Source organism: Centruroides vittatus, unplaced genomic scaffold (genome assembly GCF_030686945.1).
Source record: "Centruroides vittatus isolate TY-2023 unplaced genomic scaffold, ASM3068694v2 contig_1074, whole genome shotgun sequence".
Lineage (NCBI taxonomy): Eukaryota > Metazoa > Arthropoda > Arachnida > Scorpiones > Buthidae > Centruroides > Centruroides vittatus.
Genome location: NW_027120692.1, coordinates 901,349 through 928,641, shown reverse-complemented (window position 1 = coordinate 928,641; position 27,293 = coordinate 901,349). Strand labels below are relative to the sequence as shown.

Sequence of the window (27,293 nt, the reverse complement as noted above, 5' to 3'; positions counted from 1 at the left end):
CAGTAAGTTGATGTTTTATATTTTGTCAACATTAAGAGAGTTTTACTAAATTAAATAGTAAAAACAGTCAATTCTTTATAGAAAAATAATTTTAATTATTACAAAAATTATATTTTATATTCAAAATTTAACTGATCATAATTCTTTTGTAAAGATTATTCTCGTGCAATTAAAATTTTTTTTTTCCTGCTTCATAATTCTTAATTGAGTAATATTTTTTATTTTACAAGCTTTATTGTTTCAACTACATTGAATACTCATATCTATTTTATTTTATTTTTTATTTTACAATTTAGTTATAATTTAATATTGAGACAATGTACAAATAATGATGATGATTTTATACAAATTCCTATTTTACATTATATGAAATTATTTTGGTGAGATAGGAGTCTTAAAACTAGATAAAAATGGCAGCGATGTTTTATTTCTCACCAATAGGTGATTTGATTTCATATCTAATTTTGTAGTATTGGCAGTGGGAAACCATCCAATGACATTATCTCGAACACGTTCGCCTTTACACCAACCTATAAAAAAGAATTAATATTTTGAATGTACAGATGTTGAATAAATTTGTGTATTTGGTAGAATATGCTTATTGTAATCATATTAGCACTTGCCTTTACTGCTTATAATAATTGATAACATTAAATGAGGGTAAATAAATCTACAATAGGTGGAATTCTAGTTTTATTGACTCTTAAAAGGACTGGTTCAAACAATTTAAAAATTTTAAAGTTTTAAGATCTATTTATTATAATTACTGTCATTAATTAATAGTAATTCCAATGGTTTTTTTTTAATACCATCTTTGGAATAAGAAGTGCCAGCAATTTACACTGGTGTGCAAAAACTTAAACGATTGTTTTTTTTCTTTTTGCCATAAATCTGCAAGAATCACCCGCAAGAAATCGCATTCTGAATTTCATGTCCCCACCTGGGAGACATAAAATCCAGAATATAGAGACAGTATTTTGTACTTAAAGGATGAAGAAAACATACTAGTGCAAAAATGAATAGAATGCATACAGTATGGAATCAAAAAAATAAAAAATAAATAAAAAGCTTTATTGAAAGAATAGCATTGGTACAAATGATTGTCTGCTCAAGAGAGAGAACAACAAATAGATGTCCCTTAGTAAGGGATATGACCTCTTTTAACTGCAGTGGTTGCTTGGCATCATCTCTCCAAACTCACCACCAGATTATCGAATAGTTGATGAGGTAAGAATGCCCATTCCTCAATGATGAGCACCTGTTTCAGTTGTTGGGTGTTCTCTGGCAGATATAATCATGCCGAAAGACATCTCCAAAGCATCCCACACATGTTCTATGGATTTAAATCAGGGGAGTATGTTGACCAATCCATTCTAGTGATATCTTCACTTTCTAAAAGCTCCTCAGCAGTACAAGTCTGATGTGGCCTGGCATTATCCTTCATAAAAATGAAGTCTGCCCAATGGCACCTCTGAACAGATGCACATGGAGTATCACTTGCTGACAATAGTGATCTCCAGTAACAGTACCTCTGTCGAAAATTTGGAGCTGCTGTTTGGAGAGGCTGAACGTAATGCCTCTCCAAACGAGCAGTCCAAAACCACCATAACAGTCTCTTTCCATATGAAACTGGGTCACTTCCTCTCTCCATATCAGCTTGCATTGAGAATTGCTTGTGATACTGAAACAACTCTCGTTTGTAAAGAGGACATGACTCCACTGACAAGATGTGTTCCTCTCACCAGTCTAAATGGTGCTGTCAATAGGAGGCAGTGTTCAGGACGGCGAGCAAGTAGGCCATCTTTATGAAGCATCTGGCCATAGTAAATTGCAACAGTTGCTGAGTAATTTCATGTAAATTGCAACAGTTGCTGCTATTGTCATGCAGCTGCTGAGTAATTTTGCCATTGACAGGTATCAATCTCTTTTTTGCTTGCAAGATGATATATCGGTCATCCATTGGCATTGTTTTTCTTGAACAACCACCACCAACCTTACAGCTGTATCTGTGGTTTGGAAGGCTTTCCAAGCTCATGAAACAAACTTTTGCTGATTCAAAACTCTTGGGCTACACTCATCACACTATGCCTCTCTTCAAGCTTGCCAATCATTCTACCACATAAATAAAGTCATCTAGATGGTTTCTTATAACAATATTGCACATATGAACTCACTTGAACTTGCAGCAAATGTCTTTAATAGTGCTTTTCATTGTAGTTTCTCACTGTGTGCACTGAATCCAATTTTGTGCATTTTGCATGCCATCATATCACCTGTGATGTTTTCTTCCTGATATTTGCATATGAATCACCTTTCTACTGAATTGGGTGTTCATCGTACTGTGTGCAACAAGACCTTTTCTACAATTTCATGGCTGTCACTTAGAAATTACATTGTTGCTTAAGTTTTGCACACCAGCATAGTAAAACTATTGTTCTACAAGTGACAATTAAAACAGTGAAGGTTGTGTAAACCACTGATTGATGATGTCAATCAAATGCACAATCATTAAGTAAATAAGCATTTTAAGCTAAACTTGTACTAATTAATTTTAACCAAACTTTTGTATATGTCCCAAAATACACTGCTTATGATAATTTTGTTAATATTCATGATTACAATAACTATATTCTATTCTATATCCAATACTTATCCATCATATTCATCTTACCATCATTCATTTTTCTGATGACATTGATAATTTCACCCTCGTTTAAACATAATTCATCACATTGTTGAGCATTATAAGATCGTATACATTGTACTTGAAAATCTATGAAAGGTAAACTTAAAATCAATATGTATATATATAAAAGCCAGTCTTTAAAATTAGTTTAATTTTAGTTTGAAACTAAAATAATGCTTAAATATTTGTAGAGGTGTATATATTAAAAACATTATTTAGAATAAATATTTTTGAAATTAACATTCCAGCATCCATATGCCATCATAATCATTTTGAAATTTTAGTATTGTTAAAATTATGACATGTGCTGTTAGAATATATTGATTTGCAGGAGTAAATTTTTGTATTTTAATTTAACATGGATTTGTAAATTTTAAATTAATTAATTATTAGATAAATTTGATTTTCTTCCAGACATCTGTCTGAAATTAAACTTGATTCTACAACTTCTGTTTACCATCCAGATGTATTATCATTTGCACTATCCAGACTGATCTTCACTTTCAGGTATACATTAATTGCTTCAGCATTGAGTTAATTATCTTAGCATTGGCTGAGAACAATAGACATAATGTTCTCAAACAGGTATGTGATCAACATTAATATACAAACCAAAGCCCAATTAATAGATGAATATAAGCCTAAGACCTAGGAAATTTCTTCATTCAAGTTAAGTAAATTAAAAATAGGCTGTTCCAACAGAGTGAGAAATTTTTGGAGTGTGAAGGTGTATTGATTTGATATGTTTGGCTATTAGAAGCAGGGTTTGATTTGCATGTTTAAATCAGTATTATTTTTTACAATTGCATAATAGATTTTACCTCGTTTTTGTATTTGCTCTTGTTCTTTTGGCTTCTCGGAAAATGTTAAAATTTCCTTCCATCTTAATTTTTCACTTCTGCATACATAGAATTTATGTATGTCAAATGTAATTAATTTTTATAATTCTAAAAAATGAATGGATACTCACTCAGAATAACAACTTAAAATCATTTCAACTGTTTTGTTTTCTTGATTACTTAAAAGAATGAGTTGAATAGGATTCTTGCATCCTGTTGGTAATCTAATTGTTGACTGACTGCCACTTTTCACTTGAACCATATCTTTTGGGCAGTAATCCAATACAAGATAATTATCTTCACTAAGAAAACCATAAATGGAGTTTTAACGTCAATTACAGAAATTAATAACAATAATTATAGTTATAATAAACATACCTTCTTCGTTTTGTCAACACTAAAAGATCATTAAAAAGAAAAACATGCAGGGGGAATTTATTCCAACGAGTACTTTTCCCAAATGTCTTTTTAACTGGAGAATCGCAAGAAAATTGCAACATTTCTCCTCTTTTCAATAACCATCTCGATGCTGATATAAGTGGAATAGCCTAAATTATAAAAACAAATTTGAATAAAAATATTATTATTGATAAGTTTTTAAATATAAGTAATTAATTGTACTTTGCACTCTTTAAAATCTAACTGATGTGCTAAGAGCAACATTTCTTCCATTCTTTCCATTTTTTGTGCTCCTTCAATGCATTCAGAAATGATCTGAAATTCATTCCAAGTGTTTAACATTTATATTTAATTAAATATAAATATATATATAATAGGTTTATGTCTTACCTTTCTAAGAGCGGTTATGGTCAGCTTGTATAGATTATATTTTGTGGAATTCTGTGGTAACCAATGGAATACTTCTTCAATCAAGTTAAGTAAATTAGAAATATGCTGTTCTGGAAGAGTGAGAAATTCTTGAAGTGTAAAGTATTGATATGGAAAACTGCATTCTAAATTTTTTGTAACTTCTAGAAACTTTGGCTTGGTATTTCTGTTTAAAAATATAGTTCCTTAGTAATCATTAATGCTTTAAAACAAAACAAAAATAAAATTTTAGAATTAATATTTACATTAATACTTTGAGCATTCGATCTCTGTATAATTTATTAGAACAGTACTTGATATAAGCATCAAAGTAGTTAGTTATGTGTTCATATAAAATATCCATGATATCAAAAGATAAAAAACTTTCTTCCCATCTTGATTCTAGATCTGCAACCAATCTAAATACATAAAAATAAGTATATAAATTGTAAATAGATTAATTATATTATTAAATATGCTTACCTTTTGCTGACATTGATAACCGGAGAAATATCAGAAAACAAAACATTCCATTCGTGCCATGATAAAATCTTACATAAACCATTATCGTCGGAATTAGTTGATCGAACAAAGTGTTCTTGACCAGTTTCTAATAGTCTTAAATAAGTTGCTTCTGATAGTGCTACACTGAGTAATGCTTCTTGTAATTTAAGCTGTTGAGCAGACATCTTTTCTAGTATTCCACTAGCTTGAACCTTAATGATTTATAAAATATTTTTAGCAATCTAAATGGTTAATTAATCATAAATTAATACTACAAAGGATAAAAATATACCTCTGGTAGATCACTCCACAGTTTTTTATTTCCAGATTCAACTATATAAGCTAATTCTGCTATATTTAATTGGGGCTTCAAGGAATGCAATCCTTCAGAATTATAAAACTCACAATATGGATTGGATTTTTTTAGATTGTAATCATAAGTACTGCAATATATATCTTCTTGACTACTACCTGATGTTTCTCCATAACTTGATTTTTTATTCTGAGGAAAATTTAAACACTAGTTTGAATTTGAGTATTGAACACAAGACCGTGTTATTTATTAAACACTTGGCTTTTTCCACCTTTAGTCAACTAAATAAAGGTGGAAAAAGCAGTGTTTAATAAATAACACAGTCTTGTGTTCAATACTCAATATACAGTAAAACACAGTTTCAAAAACAGATAAACTAGTTTGAATTATAAATTTTATGATTTTTTTTTAAAGAAAACATACCTCTGAAATGTTAATTTGTAAATAATTATGTTCACTTTCAGCAGAGCTAGATCTGTTCCGAAAATTAAATGTTTTTGATCTTTCGAATAGCCTTACAGATTCTTCTGATGAAGATAGTGGACTCTGCAGCATTTCTAAATGATTTCTGCAGACATAACCATCTCCACAGGAATTACACGATACTATAGATGCCCTAAAAATCAAAAATAAAGCTTATTTAACTTTAGTAAGTATTAAGTAACAAGAATTTTTCCCTAATTTTACCTTGTTCTTTCTGGCAAATTAATAGTTGAGGCATGTAGTTCAGAACTCTTCTTATCTAATTGTATCTCTGTAATATAAATGAATGAATTTATATATATATATTATTATAATTATCATTTAAAATTTTAATTGCTAACCTGAGACAAATTTGGAAAATTGTTCAGTTAGAGGACCACAGTCACTGGCTCTTCTTTGATGAGTAATATTGCCATCATCTTTGGAAATTGCCTCAGAATTTTTCTTATTTTTTTGATACGGAAGCGTAAAATAATTCTTCTTCTTTTTCTTTTTACATTTTTGCTCATCTAATTGCTCTAAAATACATTCGTAACTTTTAGGTTTTTCGCATTGCGAAACATAGAAATTTGTATTCTTCTCTTTATTTTTAATTGTTTGCTTCTTCAACATGTTAACTTCCAGAATGTTGGCTTTTTTTATACTCTTCAGTGTTTTCTTATAACTACTCCTCAGAGCATTAAAATCTTGATAGATCAAAGCGGATTCAGTTATAGAATGGCGAGAACTTACAGGCGAATTATCTTCGTTCTTTTTCTCGATTTGAATTGGACTACACGGAGAAAGAGAATCTGCATTATCACTCTCGTCGGCCGAGTGATTACCAAGAAAATGGAAAGATTCTTCAATAAAATCATTAGGACTCTTCGGCTCATTTTTACATTGAAATGGCTCATCCATACTAAAATCGTTTAGATCTTCATAATGGTGTTCTGAACTGGTAGTGCTGCTATTATCATCTCCACACTAATAATAAATTTTACTATTAAAAATCGATGATAATTTAAATTAAACATGAAAAAATCAAGCATTAACTTACTGTTTCCCAACTAGAATCTGTTCCGTTATCATCTTTCAACCTGTAATTCTTCCATATCCTTTGAATTCTTCTTGGTGAACAGCAATCGTAAAGATTTCCTGATTCTTGATAACATCTTTTCCCAGATTTATTACTTATTCTATAACTACATTTGACAAAATATTTAATAATGAGTTTTATTATTATAAGTGAAGGTAATTAAAAAGTAGACCAAAAAAATCGAGAAAAGTATTTAACTTTTACAACAGATGTAGAATGTTTCAAAAAATAACACTACAACGGTGGAAACTCGACCTAGTTTCGCGGCGCTACAATCGACAGATGAAATACAGATTTCCAGTTATTCGGAGAGTTTGGTCTTTGTGTATTACACTGCACTATGTATACAACGCTACACTTTTTTAATCGTTCCGGATAATCGATTTTCTACTGTAATTCGTTGAATAACGCAGATGTACTGTACTTTTATAGTTATTGTACCAGAAGAGGATATCCAGTATCAATTCCTTTCTTACTGACTTTACTATCACAGTAATAATAATAACATATTCATCATTATTATTATTATTAAAATAATATTAGATTCTAATAAATCTATTTACATATAAACGTTCAGTATTTATTTATAAATAAAATATTAAAATAATTTGGATAAACAATAGTAATTCAACATCCTTACACAATTAGATAGGGTGTGTGTCTAGAGATAAGATCTCAAAATGAAAGGAACGGAAGATAATTATGATTCATGAATCTGTAGTTATTGAGTTGTAAGTCTCAGATTTTAAGATAAGTTTTTAGTATTAAAAAAAAACAAATAAATAATACAGTAATAATACTGATTTTTATGAAAATAACACGTCAACATATAACTAATTTGTATAAACCAATTAAATTATAATATATTAAAATGAATTACCAAGTTTAGTATTTTTAGGTTACCTTAAAAACAGCAGTTTAGTCCTGGTAAGTCATGTGGTACCAAGCTTTACATATTTTCATGAATATAATATAATATAATTGTTGTAAAAATGAGCATAGTATCAAAATTCAAATGAAATTATTGTACAGTATTATAATATTTTATGAAATCGTAAGATAAATGTTATAAGATACTGTAATTCTATTTCAATTTTGCATCTCTCTCTACTTTGATATTGCAATAGAAAGGAACGGAAATAGTTACAAATTATTCAAATTCTATACATGTATCTTTAACTTACTTATTTTCTGCATTTCCATCTTTTTCATCCTCGCTGATATCTGCCCATTCTTCTTCACTCTGTGTCACTTTAACTATAATTTTAAATAAACTTATATAAATTTTGAAATACAATAATTGAATTAAATCAAATGGCAACTTACTGTTTTCGTCCTCCTTTATTGCTTCTTGTTCTTTACTTAACATATGTTCAGTATAACATTCAGAGAGATTAACATAATGTTTAATAGGTGATCTAGGTAGAGGCATGGGCTTTTTTACAACCACAAAGCGAGGCTTTGGAGATTTTGATTTCTTAATTTCTCTGTTGTTGAAGTTCAGATTACTGTAAACTAGCCTATTGTAAATTATGTTTTCAATGCTTTGTCTTTCGTTTTCAGAATTAATGAATCGAGTGATGTGTAGAGGAGAAGTCAAAGATTCTTCTCCTTCACTAATTCCACTGTCGTCTCTATTTTTACATAATTTTTGGCAGCTTAAGATAGATAATCTATTAGGATCTTGTTTGAACAGTTCTTTGTTATTATCCAAGTATTTCTTTCTTGATTCTTTTTCCATCTGTTCGTATTTGCAAACCAAATTTCTCACCGATGAGAATTTGTGTAGATTCCTCTTTCTGTCCTGAAATGAAAATCTTGGTTGTGAGTAATGCTTAGATCTTTTGTGCTGCCTGTAACTGTTATTTCTAGAAGTATTTTCGAAAAGTTTTTTCCTTATGATTACGTTTTGCTCTTGATTATATTTTCTATTTACGACTGTACATTTTTCATTCAGTTCTGGATGTATACAAATCTTCGTATTGTATAATGCAGAATTTACAGAGCTAGTTTTGGCATCAGGTTTTTCCTTGTGTTTTTCAGAGGATGAGCTGGATTTCGTTGCAAATTTAGAAGTCACCTTATAATCTTCTCGAAGAATTTCATTGAACGAAAATTGTAAATCCTTTCCGCTAGATTCTGATGTTGAATTTTCTTTAACTGCTAAAGAGGTGTTGGAATTTTGTAAATGTTTGGATATATTACAGACCTCACCGAAATTCTTTTTGGTTTTTTGTGTCTCATCGTACAGATTTTCGCTTTCATCTTCTCTACTTTGAAACACACCTCTAATTTTTGTCCATTTTGGTGAATCTGTCAATTTCTGGATATTTTTTCTTCTCAAAGACATTGCTCGTCGGTGTTTTAACAGGACAGTCTGCTAATTTGAATAGAGTCAGTTTAAATCAGATCCATTTGATAATTCCTAATCAATGTGGTCGGTACCTCCTCAGAAAAAAAGAATGCAGCTTCTCTCTGGGGAAAAATAATTATTAAATGAATATACGGAAATGTGTAATAATATGTAAAGACAAAATACATTTTCGTTATCGCATTTTATCTTAACAGTTTGTGCTTATCTGAAAAATTTTACTTGATTTTGTACATCCTTTTACAGCTGGAGAGCTACACAAACAGAATGCCATTAAATTACACTGTGTCTGATAAACATCATTTACTACTGTGTTTTTGTACGGTTTTCTATTGAAAATTTAAAACAAAATTCTCAGTTTTCTTAAGAATTTCATTAAGTTTTTGTTGATTATTATTATTTTTATTTTTTAATGATAGATGATATAAGGAAATTTTAATATGTATAATTCTAGGGTAAATTTAACAATAATAAAATTGCTCGGGAATACAATAAATTTAAGAAATATTATCCTATTGTATCAAGTCAAGCATTGATTCAAAATTTTTCTTGCCTACAATTTACTGCGTACTGTATTTATAAAACTTTTGCAAGACATTACAAGGTCAAAATTATATGTATTATAATAATTCACAATAGATTATTTTTTATTGTTGTTTAAGAGTAATTTCTTGGCATTCCCCGAAACTAAATTTTCTATAGATCTTCGAAAATAATAACCTCTTTATCCTTAATTATAAAATAACCTTACAGAAGTGATGGATTCAAACAGGGTCGTCGAGAGCTTGTATGGGACCCGAGGGACCCTTTTTTCATAAATGAAATATGTAGAATTTTTTTTTAATTAATAAAAAAAAGACAGTTTTAAAAATTATATTTTCTGTAAGTAACATTAATTTATAGGGGTAAAAACCATTACGAACCGTAATTTTTCTCCGGGAAAAGTTCTCCTCTCGATAGCCAGGATACAAATTTAATAAATTACGGTATAACACTAATAACAATATTGATATCACACTACTATTATAATAATATAGATCAGTATTAAATCCAAATTTATTTATTTTATATTTTTTTCATAAATTATACAATTTAGTACAGTTATGAAGTTCCACAAAATGCCGGTTTCTCTTCAACCGCTACTGTTTTTGTCTCGAGAGGAAAAAAAAAAGTAACACGCCCTTCATTAAATTGGGTGTTTCTGAACCATTTTGACAAGTTCTTTCGCCGAAATGAAAGTAGTAACTTCCGAAAACACGATGAGTATGAATAAATTTTATATGAAAACACTTCGGTAATGCAAATTATGATTATTGTATTGAAAAGAGGCCAGAGAAATTCCAGAATGAACGTATCCAGTAGATAACATGCTCGAAGGGAATTCAGGCATTCGAGATGACTCACCTCTCTCTTATTTTGGGATGGATAATGACCTCTCGGGTGTCACCTCTATATATTTGTTTACTCGTTTAATAATAATTATATAAACCGAATTTATACCATCGCATCTAATTTCAAATTTTAATATCCTCCGTAAATCTTTTTAAATTCTTGACAATTACCAAAACGTCAGTTATCTCGGGGTATCAGTTGCACCAATTTTGTGTTTGAAATAGCTATTCTATCTGTTAACTATTACAACACATTCGAATAGGTAAATTTAATACAATTTATTAATTGTTTACAAACAAAGGTTAAATATTTTGAATTGATACTTACCTAAGTAACTCCGGAAACCACGGGCGAACTAGTTTGATATGACACGTGTTCTGCGAAACGAAGAATCCTAACCTGCTGGAGAGAATCACGTGACTATTCTCCTAACGTAACCTCGTGTATTCTATTGGACAACTGTAATTCCCCCCGCGGTATCTTTGCGGAATTACGTTCGATGGATTTTCTACGAATTACGCAACAGGTTCGAGTAATGTAGCCCTCAGTTTTTTGTCAGATCTTTCGATTTGCAATAAACAGTTTTGTTGCTTTCATTTCCTAAAAATATCTGACCTAATTACTTCATATTCTTTATTCTAATGAATATTTAATAAGAAAATATACATAAAATTTAGAAAATTCTTAACCTTAACAGTTTAGAAATGATTTAAATCGCCAAGAAATGTCATTTTTCTAACACAAGTTTTTGTATTCATCTTAAATTCGCCGTTCTATCACTAACGTAGATATTTTTTATTTTTTCCTTTATAAATTAGGAATTTTTAACTATAAAAATATAATTTATAAATGAAGGTAAAGTTTATCGCACCGCAGTAATTGGGGAGTTTTTAAGTTATTGTTATGAAATAATTACATCACTTATCTACATCCAGTCGGATTTCTTTAAATATTTTACAGGAAAAGTAATCTTATCGGCCATATGTTAGTCATTCTTATTTATTTCTAAAGTCGTGTAGATAACTTCCTAGTTGAAATATTTCGCTAAGATTAATTCTAAAATTATAAATTACATATACACTCGTATAGTACATATAGGAGGATGTATAAAGACTTTCTCGAAATTACGAGAGACTGAAGCAATTTCTCTTACGTGGAGACAAACTGGCCAAGGTCAAGTTCATGGAGAGAATTTCTCTGAATGAAAAGTTATCAATTGGAAGAAAAATGTCTTATTTGATGCAGAAATTTACGAAAAAACTGTCACAACTTTCATATCATTATTCATAGATAAGCACATTAATGTAAAAAATAATTACTAAAGTTTTTTGGTAAGGCAAGAAAATGTAAGTTTTGTCTCTTTTAATTGAAAAAAAGAAATAGAAAATATATTGTTTTTTCAATAGAAAGGCGTCCAAATTTAATAAAAATGCTCGATTTAATGAGAAAAAAGTGAATAGTTGAGAATAAAGCAATATATAAGAATAAAAAGTGCATTCTTATAATGGTGAGCATCGTAATACTTCATTACAATAGGAGAGAGCAAAATTGTTTATTTCTATTAATAAAAATATCCAGTCGGTGAGAATAAATGTCCGAAAACAATAATAAAATTGCGTTGTATCAATAGCTATTTAACTTTTTTCAACTGAAACGAGCTACTCCATACAAAATTGGGTGTCGATTGTGATACTACCGACGAGAGCGTAAAATATACACCGTATCTTTTGTCCTTTTAAATGAGCATATTACAGTTTTAAACTGAAGATTTCCGAACTAAATCACGCCGGCACCACCCGTCACCTTTCAATATCCGCTTATTTCAGTTTGATATAACTGGTCACTGCAAGGTCAAACTTTGTAGACAAGTTTACAGCGGATGTAACCATAATGCGTCATCTGGAGGGTGCGTACAACCAAGCTGAATTATTCCCCTACATTATTAATTATTCTTATTAAATAATTACAATGGTAAAGAATGCCATAAATATTTGACGAAATTCAATGGTTAATTCTTTACATAAATATATATTTTTTTTCTACATACTGTACTTAACATTTCGTCTATTATAAATTGTCTTTGTCATCCCACTTACGTGACTGGTCTATGGAACGCTGGACAGGCATTATGTCATCGGTCGTTGGACCCCAAATCGTAGAAAGTCTGGTAATGAAGTCGTTTTAATTAGGTTCGTGTTTATGGGTCGTTAAACTAACGTTTTCGAATACTTCGAGAAGTTTCGGAAAAGGTCAAAAATGTAGAAAAGGTTTAACGAAAATATTCACCATACGTAATAAATTTTATCATTAATAAATTAATGATGAAGTTACCGAATTGTTCTTGTAGTTAGATAACATCGTTGAAAATAATTACGTGTTACATTCAAACACCGTAACCGGAAGCGAATCGTGTTTTTTTTTTAATTTTCATTCGTTTTAAATGCCTTTCTAAAACTATTTTAACTAAATTTAGAAGTGTTACAGAGGTTTAATTAGAAGCGAGATAGAATTTTTATTCACATACGAAGAATATTGCCCTTCTTAGAAGGCTCTTCTTTGTCTAATTTAAAGTTTAATAAAATACGAGGCCCAAATTCTTCTAATTAACTCACAAAGAAACATTTATGTCGGCTTGTTAGAATTTCTGAGTACAGTTAGTTTAATATTTATGCTGTTACAAATTTGCGATTCGTGACTTTATTACCGAAAGGCACCTGTTTGATAGATAATAAGCGGCAGTGTTAACATGACCTAAATATTTCTATTGACCATTTACAAAAAAAAAAAAAAAAAAAAAAAAAAAAAATTAAATACAACGCTTTACAGTAAATATGTCTTTTAGTCAGAAGAATACATTAAAATAATGAAATATTTAACGGAATGCGGAATTAAACATACCATAAGACTAATGGAAGATGCTTTTTTTTAAAGATTAATATTAGTGAAAATATTTCTAGCAAATGCCGAATAGTTTTTGTAGATTCCTATGTTTAATTCGCTTCTAAATAATTTTATTTGTTTAATTAATGAAATTGTTTTTAGTATAAATGAAAGTATTGCGTAAAGAAATCGTTCCTTTATCAGACAGATTCTCGTTCCTTCTGTGAAGGAAGTTTCTTCGATATAATTCTTCCTGTTCTTCATTGCATTAAATACTGTGTTTTAAAATGGAAGCCATTTTTCTTCTCTTAATTTCATTTTATATCTCGGAAATTCCAATTACCGAACAATATAGTAAGTCGGATATGTTAAAAAATATATATCTAATATCGGTAAGTTCGATTTGCTTTGAGACAAATTTTAACACGAATTAACTTTTTTTTCCATAGAAATTGACTGCCCTCCTCTACCAATAATCGAGTTTCCGAATGGTAAAATTCGAGTAAATAGAGACAAAGTATTTTTCAGTTGCGACAATGGTTTTCGTCTTTCTGGGCCTACTTACCTACGTTGTAGTCAAGGCAATTGGAGTAGTACCATTATTCCAAAATGTCTTCTACCATGTAACGCTTTTAATCATTTACGTGAAATTTACAATAATTATTACTTTTTCGTAATGAATTGTTTATTTAGTTAATAGATGTAAACCGCCAAATGCCATAAAACACGGATCAATTATGGGCGATTGGAATGTCGGCGACGAAATCGTTTACTTTTGCGATGCTGGATATCGACTTTTGGGTGATCGATCCAGAAAATGCCTAAAAAGTAGGCATTGGGATGGTATTGAACCTATATGCCAAGGTATAGATTTTATTATTACTATTATTTTGTTGTATAATTTTTCACTTCTTAATTATTTAAAACTTTACGTATTTTTTTCTGAATAGATGAAATTAATTATGTATTATGTATAGGCCTATAATTTCGTCTGGAATACATTTTTTGTCTGCTTCAAATTCAGCATACAAATATGAAACGACTAAAATTTAATCAATAAATTAATTAGTTTTTACTTGAAGGTTTAAAATTCATACATCGATTAATTGATAACTTAATTAAATTTAAATAATAGAATTAATCTCGGATTAATGTAGGTTAAGATTAACGAGCAGTTATTTATTGTGACGTCGTCACAATGCCGGGATGCTCTTTTTAATCATAATTTTTAAATTTATTTAATTTAAAATATATGCTCTCCACCTCAAATTAGTAGTGGCTTGCCTCTGTACATCATACTTTTCTTCTAACAATAGAGTCGTGCCGGTCATCTATCTAACACATAAGGGGAAATTTTTGAATTGAAATAACGTAATTTCCGGTTTGCATCGGAAGTTTGCATATAGTTACTTTGGAGCCTCTTGCCCCTAAGGTTTTCATATCTGGTTTCGAGATTTATCTATCTAACTTCGTTCTCGAGATTAAGGAAAGACAGACAGACGGACGTCAGTGGGAATCTATAGATGTACAATTTTTCAAATTTCAGCCCAATAATTTAATTTTTTTATTTTAAATTATAATCAATTATTAAAATATTCTTTAAAATAAATGGAAATATGCAAATTATACAAAGAATATTTCCAATTAAATATATAAAATTTATATACATTAAATAATAAATTACGTTTATGAACGATCCAACATAGCCTATACTTAATTCCCCGAAAGTTGCATGGCTTTTCCAGTGATATGAACGTAGTTATATGACAATTTTTACTAAAAATTTTTTTAACTTTCCGACGTGTAGGCACTAAAAGGGTCTATTTTTAGCAAGCCCCTTATGAGTCCGGCCAGGCCCACTGTGGGGCAGCCAGACGGTGACGGGGTCTGACATATCCGAACGGACCACCCCTCGAAAAACTCCTGGGGTTTTGTCGTCGATCTAGATTCAATCCCAGGCCCTCCAGAGAGGTCAACTATCATTTGAATGGTCTGGAAAAATAATACAATATCGAAATTTTGCATAGACCTGTAGGACAAGCTACTGATCATCAATCTCTATGAACAGTAGATACAAAATTAAAATAATTTATGAAATATCCGTTTATTTAAAGGTTTTGTTTGTATTTTTGATTAGTTCGAAAATAAACACAAAGGAAGTAATCCAAAATAACGTTGAATTAAAGCCACGTGACTTTATTCAAATATCTGGAAATACTGTAATTATATTTTATTTTTCTTCTTTTTTTGACAGTAGTGTGAATAAATTACAAATTTGAATAATATTTTTATTTATTCAAATCTGTTACTGAATTTGAAACGATATATTATGATTACTTCTAAGACCAGGTGACACGTGTCTCAATTTATTATTCACATGTTGTAAGACACTAGGTCGTTGGCCTACATTTATAGCATATATTTGGAAACATTTTTCCATATGTTGGTTACAAATCAAAATGTTTATTGTTCCTTTTATTAAAATGTAATTTCCTAAAATCTACTTAAATTATAGCTTTTAATCTACGATTAGGAGTTTAATCAGACTTCTGGATGTAAAAATTACGTGTTAAAACAGTTTCTTGTTTATGTTTAACTTACAAAATATTCGGTAGGATCTGAATTTCGTATAGTATTGTTGGTATTAATAAATGAAGATACGTTAATCGTTTAAAGGGTATCGCACTGAAGAGATCGACAACATTGAACGAAGTTGATGGGTGTCAGTTTTTTTTATAAGCCGGATATTATTATATAATTAGGACAAATGAGATTAATAATTAGTTGCAAACATTTTGTTCAACGCCTGCTCTAAAAAAATGTATGCTATCTTTCTTCTATATCGATAAAAATTCCCGTTAATGGTGTCATGTTATGTGATTCTTTCAAAAAACTGCCAGTCGTAAAAGATATGATTTATTTTATAATATGATCCAATTTATCATAAAAGTCGATTGTTGTGGATGATGCTGGATTATATAATATCGCAGTTATTTTGTATTCAGAGTCCACCAGTTTGTTTGGCCTAGTGAAGAACTTTTTAAAGTAGGGATCACGGCTCGAGAAATTTTAAGAACTACTGAACACTATTAGTTGTTCAGGGTTAGGGTCGATTTACACACAACAGTGACGGTTTGGTGCATAAACATCGTTAAATATCACACATAGTCAATTAGAGTTTCATCTACACACGACACGTGATCTGTATTCTGTCAATCATACAAGTGTCGTACATAAAACTCTGATTGGCTATGTGTGATATTTATCGATGCTTACTGCACTGTGCCGGCAAGTCACTGTTGTGTGTAAATCGACCCTTAGCGAGTTAGCGGCCTGAAGTTTCCAGGACAAAAGGCTGACGGCCTGGAGTTTCCTGGGTTTTCTTCACGTGTCTAACACAAGTAGAGACCAGTTCCCATAGAAAAGTCCTCGCAAGAAGAGAAACAGATTAGATTCTCTTATCCATCACACAATAATCTGTGTTAAGATGTTTCGAAGCGAAGATATTTACAATAATTGTTTTCATTTTATTACATTTTTATTGAACAATCATAAAGAATCTCTTGTAATTAATAATTTTAGCAATTATCGGATTTATCTCTCAATCGGGCTGATGTAATAAAATGTTTAAAATGTTAATTAAGTACCCCTCCAAAAATAGCATGTAATTATTATTTTTTAATGATAAAAGTCTGATGATAACAAGTTTTTTATTGTCTGAATCAAAATAAATCACAGTTGGAGTTGTAATTTTTGAATTACAAATTTTGAAGCGTAGTTTGTATGCTTCGATGTGCTTGTCTTTGATTCATGTGGAAAATCATATTGATATCATAGCCTTGTCGGAAAAATAACTAAATATTCCCTTAAAAAATATCTATTGAGGAAAATAAGCAGAAGATAATCCATATTTCTTAATTGTTACTACTGTTTTACTGTTTATTAACTAGCAGAAAAGTCAAATTTAAATTCTTCTCGTAATTATTTTTGCTTTCGTAATAGAAACAAAATTTTCTGATTAGAAGTTCGTTATTCATTTTTCCAGGAGAATTCTTTATACGATATTCTCAGAATTTTATGCCTTATTTTTATCGCGACAATAATCTAGTGTAACCGCATCAAATTAAATCCACATTTATTCGTTTAAATTAATGAATTTAAAATTAATACGAATACATTTAGAAGTAAGAAATTCTGAGAAATGATTCATGATTGGATACCATCATTCATGAATTAGTCAGAGTTTCTTTATCCATGAGTTATAATAAAAACATAATTTAAATAACTATATTGAGAAATATACTTAATATAGTAGTCAATTAATTTTGATTCTGTTTTTAGGAAGGTATATATTTCCAGATTTGTGAATAATAAGTATGAAAATTTCATAATTATACGCCTTTGTGTGCGTTGAAGATAGGCCTACATATGTGTTATATGTATCAACAATGATATATGTATATTGAATTTCTTTTGATTTCTATATATAAACTTATAGATCTAAGAAATATATTTCAGTAAATTTCAATGAGATGTGAATTATAGAACAAAGTTCAAATTGCAATTAAGAATCACCAAAAATTGTATGCTACATTGACTGATGTTGAAGAAGTATTTGGCGAAAGGATGATGAAGAAAAATCCTGAAAGATTTAGCATAGAAAAGTAGATAACAGGATTATCCTTTGCCAGTACATGATACATAACAATTATATTTTATTTTGATTCTTCATTACTGCCAAATAGCTCATAATATTTTAAATAATTTGAAAGTATTAAATATAGGCCTATCTATGTATTGTACAAGGGTTCAAGAAGATGCTCAAGCTATTAATTTTATAATAAGTAATATTAGAAATAATGTGAAAATTATAATTATTAATGTCGTAAATTTGATTAACCTTAATGACACGCCATTTTATATAATTTTATAAATTTTTTATAAGGAAAAATATGAATGTATGGAGAGATGATGCAATTAAACAGGAAAATATAAGAATATATCCGCAAATTTAAATAAGCTTTACTAAACAAATAAAAGTTCGCTCTTTCTTTAAAAATAGGCAAATATTCATATATAAAGAAGAATAAAAAGCACTATCTAGAATGAATACTTTCAGGGGCAGATTTAGGGAATGAACAGACAGCAGAAACACCCCCCTTTTAGGGATTTTTCCCGAGGAAAAGCCGGGTACCTCGAGTAATAAATTTTGTAAGGCATATTATTTCCTTTCTGTAAAGATTTATGAATCTTCTGTTAAATATTTTTTTATGTTGTTGAATTGAATTACAGGATCTATATTAGTGATGTTGTCTTTAGCTTTAAAAATTTGGCAAAGAATTATAGAAGTTTGTGATTTATAAATAAAATAAATATTATTTTCAGATGAGAATGAGCCGTTGACAAAGGTTGCTGTCCGATTAAAAAATCAATTTATCACAAAAGTGGGAGAATATTCGTCTGACAGTAAGTTTAGAAGACTTATTAAGCAATCCGTTTTCTTATAATTAATAATAAATTATTTTTAAATTCAGGTACCGCTCGAGCCATCGGCGTAGAAATCACAAAAATTGGATTGGAGTTGATATTTTTGATCGATCGATCAAGTAGTATCGATCCCATCGATTTCAAAAAGGGAATAGAATTTGCAAAATTTCTCGTAGACGAATTTGGTGCTGAAAATGGAATTAATAACAATGGTAAATTTTTGTCCTTTTAGATTTTTTTTTAACAATGAAAATGTTAATTGCCAGCGCTATTGCTAATTGACAAGACTAGCTAAAAATTATTAATATTATTTTAAAATACAATCTGTATATTTCCTATTGTATATAATAGAAAACAAGTTCATGCAAATATAAAATTCTGTACGATAGATGGCAGCACGAGATGAAGATTTTCTTTTCTAAACAATTGAAATGGACATTTTCAAAAATTTCTCTTAAAAATTAAAATATTTTTCACAATTTTAACTTCATTTTAAAGGCATAACAAGGCCAAGAATTTTTTAAATATTACAACCATAACGTTAGAAGTCGATGATAATTAATTTTAAGTGATGGAAAAGTGAATACATTTACACCAGTAAATCGATGAATTGTAACTATAAATCTCGTATTAATTACGTTGGAAATAAAATAAGTTATAATATCTTACAGCAAACAATTGCAACATAAATCTTGAGTCAGAGAAAAATAAAATTGCGGAGTAAAAGTACAATAAAGGAAAACTTTTCTATACTTAACGAGTGGAATTTTTCTCAATATACTCGTATATTGCAATTCATTTTTTTCCTTGATTTTTATATTAAATTTACCTCACGACTCTTTAATCACAGAGTTCTTTTGATTTTCTTATTTAATAGCTTTTATTGATTTCTTTTCTCTTTTTAAAAATCAATTTAAATGTTTCTACAGTCTCTTATGAATATTTTCATTATATATTAAAGTCACGCATTTTAAATTTAAAGTTTACTCATTTATAAAAATTACCATGACTAATTCCAACAAATATTGCAGGTGATTTTTACCAATGAAAAGTGCTTATTTCATTGGTTTTATTTACAGTGTATGATAAACACTGTCAGCAAGCTATAGAAAGATAAATTTTTGAATTTAAAATATTTAGTAAATTTTCTCTATATTTTATTCTGGATGACGGTAAAGTATTCCCGTTTAGGCTACTATATGAATAAAATGAAATAAATATAAGTCATGAAACGATAATATAGTTCACGTTTTATTACCGAGTTGCGGAAAGAACTACAAAGAATTGATTTATTACCGATAAAATGATAAAAGTTATTGAATGTCAAGTTTTCATTGGCAAGTACAACTTTTTCTTCCTTCCAGACCATAGAAACCTGATACAAATTGCAGTCGCTTGACCGGTAACGTTAACCTTCTGATCACAAATGTGTTTATTGGCATTTCGAAAAACCAAGGACTTCAAACGGCTTTAAAACCAGAAATAATATAAAATGAGGTTTAAATACATTTACAACTAATCATTATATCATTAAAATTCGAACATAGTAGACTTTGTACACGCTTGAAATATACATTCTATGAAAAGACAATGAATTGCGGACATTCTTGCTTTTCCGTGAAGAAATTTCATAAGTTGTTTGAAATTCCTTTTAATATCTGTTTAATAAACCGTTGATATTCGAACATTTTTTAGGATTTTCAAATGCGAGTATCAACATTTCTTTGTAATGTGAATAACGTGAACTGGATCTATCGTTTAGGAATGCATTCCTTTAAGATATTTATTTGTAACCATTATTCAAGCCATTCTCTTGAATAATTTTAAATAATAAATAGAAGGAATTTTATCTACGTGTGAAAAATAAGGGAAGCAACAATTAAATAAATATTTTATAATGTCCTTGTCTAATTCTGTTTCGTGTTTCCTTCAGTTTTTATTAATATTAATGTTTTTACATTATTCTTTTTTATAGTTTTAATTAGTTTCAATTACGTGTGATATATTTTATCTTAAATTTATGATGAAAATCTGCATAATGTCAAAATTTTATCGTACCTTACACAAATATATTATGACCATTAAATTAAAAACCACACACACACACACACATATATATATATGGTTTTAATTAAAATGTATATATATATAAACGTACACTTATATAATTTTATTATGGCCTCAAATATGTACGTATTTGGGCTAAAATTTTACTGAAAAATTAGTCAATGATAATTTTTAATGTATAAATATATTATCAAGTGTCTACATTTCTATTTTGAGAAATTATTTAATTCTCTGTCATAAGGAAATTTAGTTAATATACAGTTAACTAATTTTTTAATAGTTATCAGTTGTTTTTATGGATAATAATACTAACTGACTAACTAATACCGATACAGACTTATTGACAAAAAACGTTACCCGTCAAGAAAAAGGCATGGAATCGAATAAAACTTTATTAGTGCTAACGTAACGATAATGGCAATAACTAATAAATGATTACAATATTATAGCCAAGGGACAATTTCCTGCGGAACAACGATAAAAGTTAAAGAAACCATTAGTACGTGTAGGACTTCCTCTTGTCTGGTTACAGCGATACAGTTGGACATCTTACGCTATCCTGCGATAAATTTGTTCTTAGATGTTGCAACTATCGTTCCAGATCCTCAAACTCGTAGATGGCCGAAGCTGGTGTCCCATCGGATCTCACAAATGCTCGATGGCGACAAATTGGACACCGAGAAGGCCAAGCAACTACAATGTGACAAAGACATTCCTGGGAAATCCCAGCTGCGTGTTTGTTAGCTTGCTAGAAAGGATTGTTTATAGTCCTGCCATAAAAGGCAACATACGAAAACGCAGAATTTCCTGAACATTATGGCGTCATTGTCCCGATACAACTACTAGAGATGACTGCCGGCATCTGTCATACTAGATGGCTCACCAAATCAGTACATCAGCAGTGATATGACACTGTACCGCACGAAAGTAAAGACAGGATAGAAGCGTGATTCACTACATTCTAATAGGATGGGTATTAGTTTTTAAACAGAATTGGGATTTGTTACTAAAAACGATACATAACAGACCATGCTTTCTTTGTCGCGATACCACTGTAAACAAAGCAGGCGGTGTTGGGGACACCAATTACTTTCACATCAGCACAGAAAAAGTTTGTTTTACCCTATATTACCCAAAGATGGCAATTCATTACCCTGAAAATACCATGAATATTATTGCAGTGCTGTGATTGGTTCAAGCAGTTTGAGTAATTGCATTCGTTTCATATTTATGCAATAGTTTTTAGATCGTAGTATTTATTTTCCAGGTATAACGATTTATGTGTTGTCAGACTTGGAAATATTTGAATCCAATTGACGATATAGCGACTATCTTCTAATGTAAATGATATGTTAAATTTTGCCATAGAAATTTTTCCAATAATGTTATGTTCAATATGTTGCAAATTTTCACAGTTTAGAAAAAAATAATACAAATGCACGTTTCTAATTCCACCGAAATTTCGATAGATCTACCGATTTTGTGCAATCTATCAATCTACCGAACTACATTTTATTGATGATTAATTGATCATTAATCTGAACTATGACATTTCTACATGAAGCTCGAAGCGACTTTTTGGTGCAACATTGAATATAAATATTGGAAAACCATCCATTTTTTCCTAGTTTATAATTAATCAGCCGTGAGTCGCATGTTCACCGAAAAAGCTGTCAGGAACAGTCTGCCATTTTGAAAATGTATGCACCGCGCCCATTTCAAAATTTTATTATAATTTTTATGAAGTTTACACAAGGCTGTATATAATTAAACAATTTTTTTTAAAGATACAGCTAGACTCTTTATTATACAAAAACGTAGACTGTAGTTAGTTTAGTTTCCATTTTTGCGGTTTCGTAGTAAAAAGATATAGATTTGAAGTTATCGAGCTAATTACAGTACTCACGAACGATCAAAATATCCTACATTACAGTATAGTAGTTAAGCCTACTCTGAATACAACAAGATTGGTTGGGATTCTAATTTGCCATTAGCCCAGTGTTTTTCAACCTTTTTCATTGAGTGCACCCCTGATTGAGAAATAAAAAATCGTGACACCCTTGACTGGCGGCGGATCTAGAATCTGAAAAAGGGGACTTTAATGGGGGAGATGAATTTTTTGCGAAAACGAATATTATGAGCAACGCTGGAGTGGGGTCCGATGAGGGAGTACCCTCCCCGGAAAAAAAATTTTAAAAATTGACAGTTTGAAGTAGCACTTTAAGCGGCCGGATGGCCGAGCGGTCAAGGTGGCAGCCTACCGCTCTGGGGGACCCGGGATCGAATCCGAACGGGTCGAAAAATCCCCAGGAATTTTTCGGGGGGTAGTCTGTTCGGATATGTCGGGCCCCGTCCCTCACCACCCGGTCGCCCCATTGTGGGCCTGGCCGAACCCATAATGGGCCTACTAAAAGAGGCCCTCTTAGTGCCCACAGGGCGGAAAGAGTTAAAAAAAAGTAGCATTTTAATGCAAAAATAGTATCTCTACGTGTTCAAAATCAAAATTTAAGTCCATTGAATTTTGTCGAAATACTGACAATGAGTTATCTTGAACTACAGTTAAGTAAATTTCAATGAAAATGCCTAAAGGTTCTAAACTTTGCAGGCACCCCGGTTGAAAAACAATGCATTAGCTATTAGCGATAGTTTACTATGACACTGTGGTTTGAAGACCACGTGTTCTGTTACCTAACCGGCTCGTAACCAACCCCTTGGGTGGTTCACGGTGTAAAGGAGGGACAGGCCCTCATAGCGTAAAAGCTTCCTGTTGTAAAAGTTAATGGGAGGAGGGGAGATATGTGGTCCAAAAATCACGTGTTCTATTGCGTGATCCTTGGATGGGCCGCAGGGTAAAGAAAGGATGGGCCGCGTTTTCGGGAAAAAAAAGAGAGAGAGAGAGAGAGAGATCGCGCATGCTCAACGGAAGAAGAGGGACTTTTTTCGGAAAAAAGAATGGAGAGAGGACGTGTAGACGATAGGGTCGCGAGATTGTTTTTTTTGTGTGTGTGTTGTTTCTTTTGTTTTAGTGTCTGTTATAGCGAAGGGACAGAGTAGTGATTGGAAGGACTAAAATAAACTTTAAGTTCCTTGCATTGGAGTCATAGAGCGTGTGATTTATTTCTTTGAACTTTGAAGTTTCTTTTTGTTTTGTTCCTGCACGGGAAATACTCTAAAGATCGAGTACTTCCCCACAACACTCATAATAGACAACTTTTGGCCTGTTCCCTGAAGATAAACTTAAGTCTACTATAACAATAGTCAAAATCAGTGGTGCGTTATCCTACGGGCTAAAAGGGCAATTGCCTGGAGCCTGTTGTTAGTAGGAGTCCTGGAACATGTAATTATGAGACTATACTCAAGTATATTTTGAAATATCTTGTGATGAATTTTAATTATGATTAAAACCGCGCATGCATACTAATTATAATTAATAATAATAATATATTTTGGCAAGATAAGAAATAATTCTGGCATTATTCAGGCCAATTTTTATTACAAAAGATTTAACCCATGCAGTTAATGATGATGATGATAATTATTTTATAACAGCTCATTAAATTTCTACTGTTTTTCAAATAAATTATTGGAAAAATACATACGTTTTCTAAAAATTATATTAATTATAATTAAGATCTTTAATGGTCTTTAACTATTATAAAATTTAAAAATTAGTTTAGTATTTTTTATAGTAAATAAATAATTATTTTTGTCACTTGGCAAAGAACTTTATTAAAAGAATTAATAAAAGTTTTGAATTATTATTTAAAGTTATTACAATATTACGATGGATTTGTTTTAAAATAAATTTATGTATAATTTATATTTACATTACAAATGTCACGTTTTTATTTAGTGGGTACCAGAGTCGCCTTTATAACATTTGGTGACACAGCGGATATTGTAGTTAATGTCAACGACGAAAAAATAAAAAACAAAGAAGATGCTAAAAATATTTTGGATGGTCTCATGGTGAATATTGTTTCATTCCTATATAAAAGATGCTATCAATAAAATGAATTTCTAATAATAATAATAAATATCAAAAGATGGCAGCACTTACATTTTGTACTTTCCAGTTATACTTTTTATTATTCCATTTTGATACACTTTGTGTTAATTGGATAACTTTATATCGAATTTGAATTATAAAGATATAATATTAATTTATTTTCAGCCCGAAGGTGGAGGAACCGCTATGACATACGCTCTAGATAAGGTTATAGGAAACATCCTTACTTTGCTACGACCGAAAGCTAAACGAGCGATTTTTCTTCTCACTGATGGTCAAAATAATGTTGGACAAGTTCCTCCAGAAGTGACAGCTAATGATCTTAAGACGGAATTTGGTAATTACTACTTTATTTCACCCTTAATTATATTTTAGAGAACGAATCGTGAATAATTTTTATTCGAATAGCGTTTGAGATATTTGCTGTTGGAATTGGTCAGGATATAAACGTAAATCAACTAGTGAAAATCGCATCAAGTCCTCAGAAAAATCATTTGTTTTTGCTGAAAAAATATTCCGATTTGAACGATGTATTGTGGCTAATAAGAAATAATGATGGCGAGTAGAGTTTTTTTTTTTTAAATTAAAATACATTACCGTTTTAAAGTATTAAAAATTTTCCTAAAAATTATCTCATATTTTCTTAGCTCTTCCAGAAAAGGAAGAAGCTAGTTGTGGATCTTTACCAGAATCAAAGAGTAAGAGCGCATCAGATGTAGTGGCCAAATGGCCATGGTTAGCCGTTATTTATGTATTGTTTCCAACGAAAGACAACCAACCAAAGTTAGGTATATGTTCTGGTAGTCTAATATGTCCTCGATGGGTATTAACTTCGGCTAGTTGCTTCTACGGAGAAGATAAAACAAATTTAAATCATTCTAAATCAGTGAGTTCTATTTTTTCTTTTTTCGATACTAGTGTTTAATGATGTGGAAATTATATTAATAATAAATTTTTACCAGAATGTGTTCGTTACTGTGGGAGAGAAGCATCTGGCCCTCCTTGAAAAATCCGAAAGAAACTATTACGCTGTTAAAGTTAGAATCCATCCAAAATTCGATAGAGCCACAGGAGGATCGCATGATTTGGCCTTGTTAAAACTAAACGATGATGTTCCCATTATTGACAGTTACAGGACCATATGCTTACCTAAACACAGTAAGTCTCAATCTGTTATTATTTAAATCATTGAGGCTTAATTAAATATTTCGTATTACAGATTTTCTGTTTAACGAAAATCGAAGAGCAGTTATGATTGGTTGGGGTAACGTACCTTCCAAAACTTTCTACGGAAAACATTTTGCTTCGTCTTTTCAAATGTTACCCGTTGAAGTAAATCTGCCGATAGCTAGAGATTTTGAATGTAATAGAGTAAAAGTTAACATTACCGATGATCTATTCTGTGCAGGGTATGTATAACGGAAACTGACCTTCGATGTCACATTTTCTGATTAAAATATAATGTATTTATAGATCTATAACCAATCGAACCTGTGCTGGTAATTTAGGAAGCCCTCTAGTAATGGTAGATAAAAATACCAACCTGCATTACTTAATAGGAATGTTGGTGGAGAGGGAGTGGTGTAACACTCAGTTCAATGTTTTCATTCATGTGCGAAAACACATTGCTTGGATTGAAAAGGTTACAAATTCTTGTCAGAATGATGAACCTTAATAGTTTAGACATTGTTTTATTTAGTACGGAATTATATCATTTATGTAGAAATACAGAACTTTGTAATAAAGGTGTTTTGTTGTGAATTACGTATTACCTAAGAAAGATTTTAACAGGTAACCTGTTTTGTTTTTAAAGTGCCACACAGACAATAAGTGTTTATAAACGAGGGTGAGGACCTCAAATTTGGCTCAGGTAGAATGCTAATTTTAAAAATTGTTGGCAGGTTACACATTACTACGCAGTTTAATGTTGTTATACTAACTGTCAACATATAAAAAGTGTTTCCTTTCTCGTTTCTCCTTCATTGTCTATTTACTTCATGATAAAGGTTATTTTGACACTCAGTTTATAAAGAGAGGGTCGCGAGTATTAAAGTCAAAAAAAGAAAAAAAAAATCAAAGAGGGCACCTTCAAAGCAGATTAAGTAGAACATTGATGTTTTGTTTCAATCAATAGTCTATTCGATAAAGAACACGTGTTAAAGAAACTATGTAAATCAATTTATTGTTCTATTTTTGGCGCTATTAAATTATATATATGGTCAAATATCTACAGAACGTTAATCATTTATAATTAAAATTTAATCACTGAAAGCCTCCCGTTACACGTAAAAGTTAGATTTAAGATAATATGATGAACCGAAACAATAAAACAAAGCGGTTACTCGAGCATTTAAATTTAAAAAAAAAATGTAAAAAC

The 27,293-nt window shown here is 30.4% G+C and overlaps 2 protein-coding genes across 3 annotated transcripts; one reads left to right on the top strand and one right to left on the bottom strand.

Annotated features, from left to right (window-relative positions):
- Positions 1-266: 266 nt before the first annotated feature.
- On the bottom strand, positions 267-10,846 carry LOC136973174 (rho guanine nucleotide exchange factor 16-like). 2 transcript variants are annotated; one of them, XM_067267875.1, is made up of 17 exons: positions 10,801-10,846; positions 8,037-9,185; positions 7,895-7,967; positions 6,672-6,816; positions 5,974-6,598; positions 5,837-5,903; positions 5,573-5,765; positions 5,129-5,338; positions 4,816-5,048; positions 4,599-4,751; positions 4,315-4,519; positions 4,147-4,239; positions 3,904-4,073; positions 3,657-3,827; positions 3,508-3,584; positions 2,672-2,773; positions 267-530 (listed from the first exon to the last, which is right to left on the bottom strand). In XM_067267875.1, the coding sequence occupies exons 2-17, from the start codon at positions 9,058-9,060 to the stop codon at positions 373-375; spliced, it is 3,699 nt and encodes a 1,232-aa protein (XP_067123976.1). In that variant the 5' UTR covers positions 9,061-9,185; positions 10,801-10,846; the 3' UTR covers positions 267-372. The 2 variants fall into 2 exon arrangements, with proteins under 2 accessions (XP_067123976.1, XP_067123985.1); XM_067267884.1 differs by lacking the exons at positions 7,895-7,967; positions 8,037-9,185; positions 10,801-10,846 and adding an exon at positions 7,614-7,630.
- Positions 10,847-13,577: 2,731 nt separating this feature from the next.
- LOC136973165 (complement C2-like) lies at positions 13,578-26,677 on the top strand. Its single transcript, XM_067267866.1, has 12 exons — positions 13,578-13,707; positions 13,803-13,976; positions 14,047-14,217; positions 18,739-18,819; positions 18,888-19,052; positions 24,761-24,876; positions 25,082-25,253; positions 25,325-25,474; positions 25,564-25,802; positions 25,879-26,074; positions 26,136-26,325; positions 26,390-26,677. The coding sequence occupies exons 1-12, from the start codon at positions 13,641-13,643 to the stop codon at positions 26,589-26,591; spliced, it is 1,923 nt and encodes a 640-aa protein (XP_067123967.1). The 5' UTR covers positions 13,578-13,640; the 3' UTR covers positions 26,592-26,677.
- The last annotated feature ends 616 nt before the right edge of the window (positions 26,678-27,293 follow it).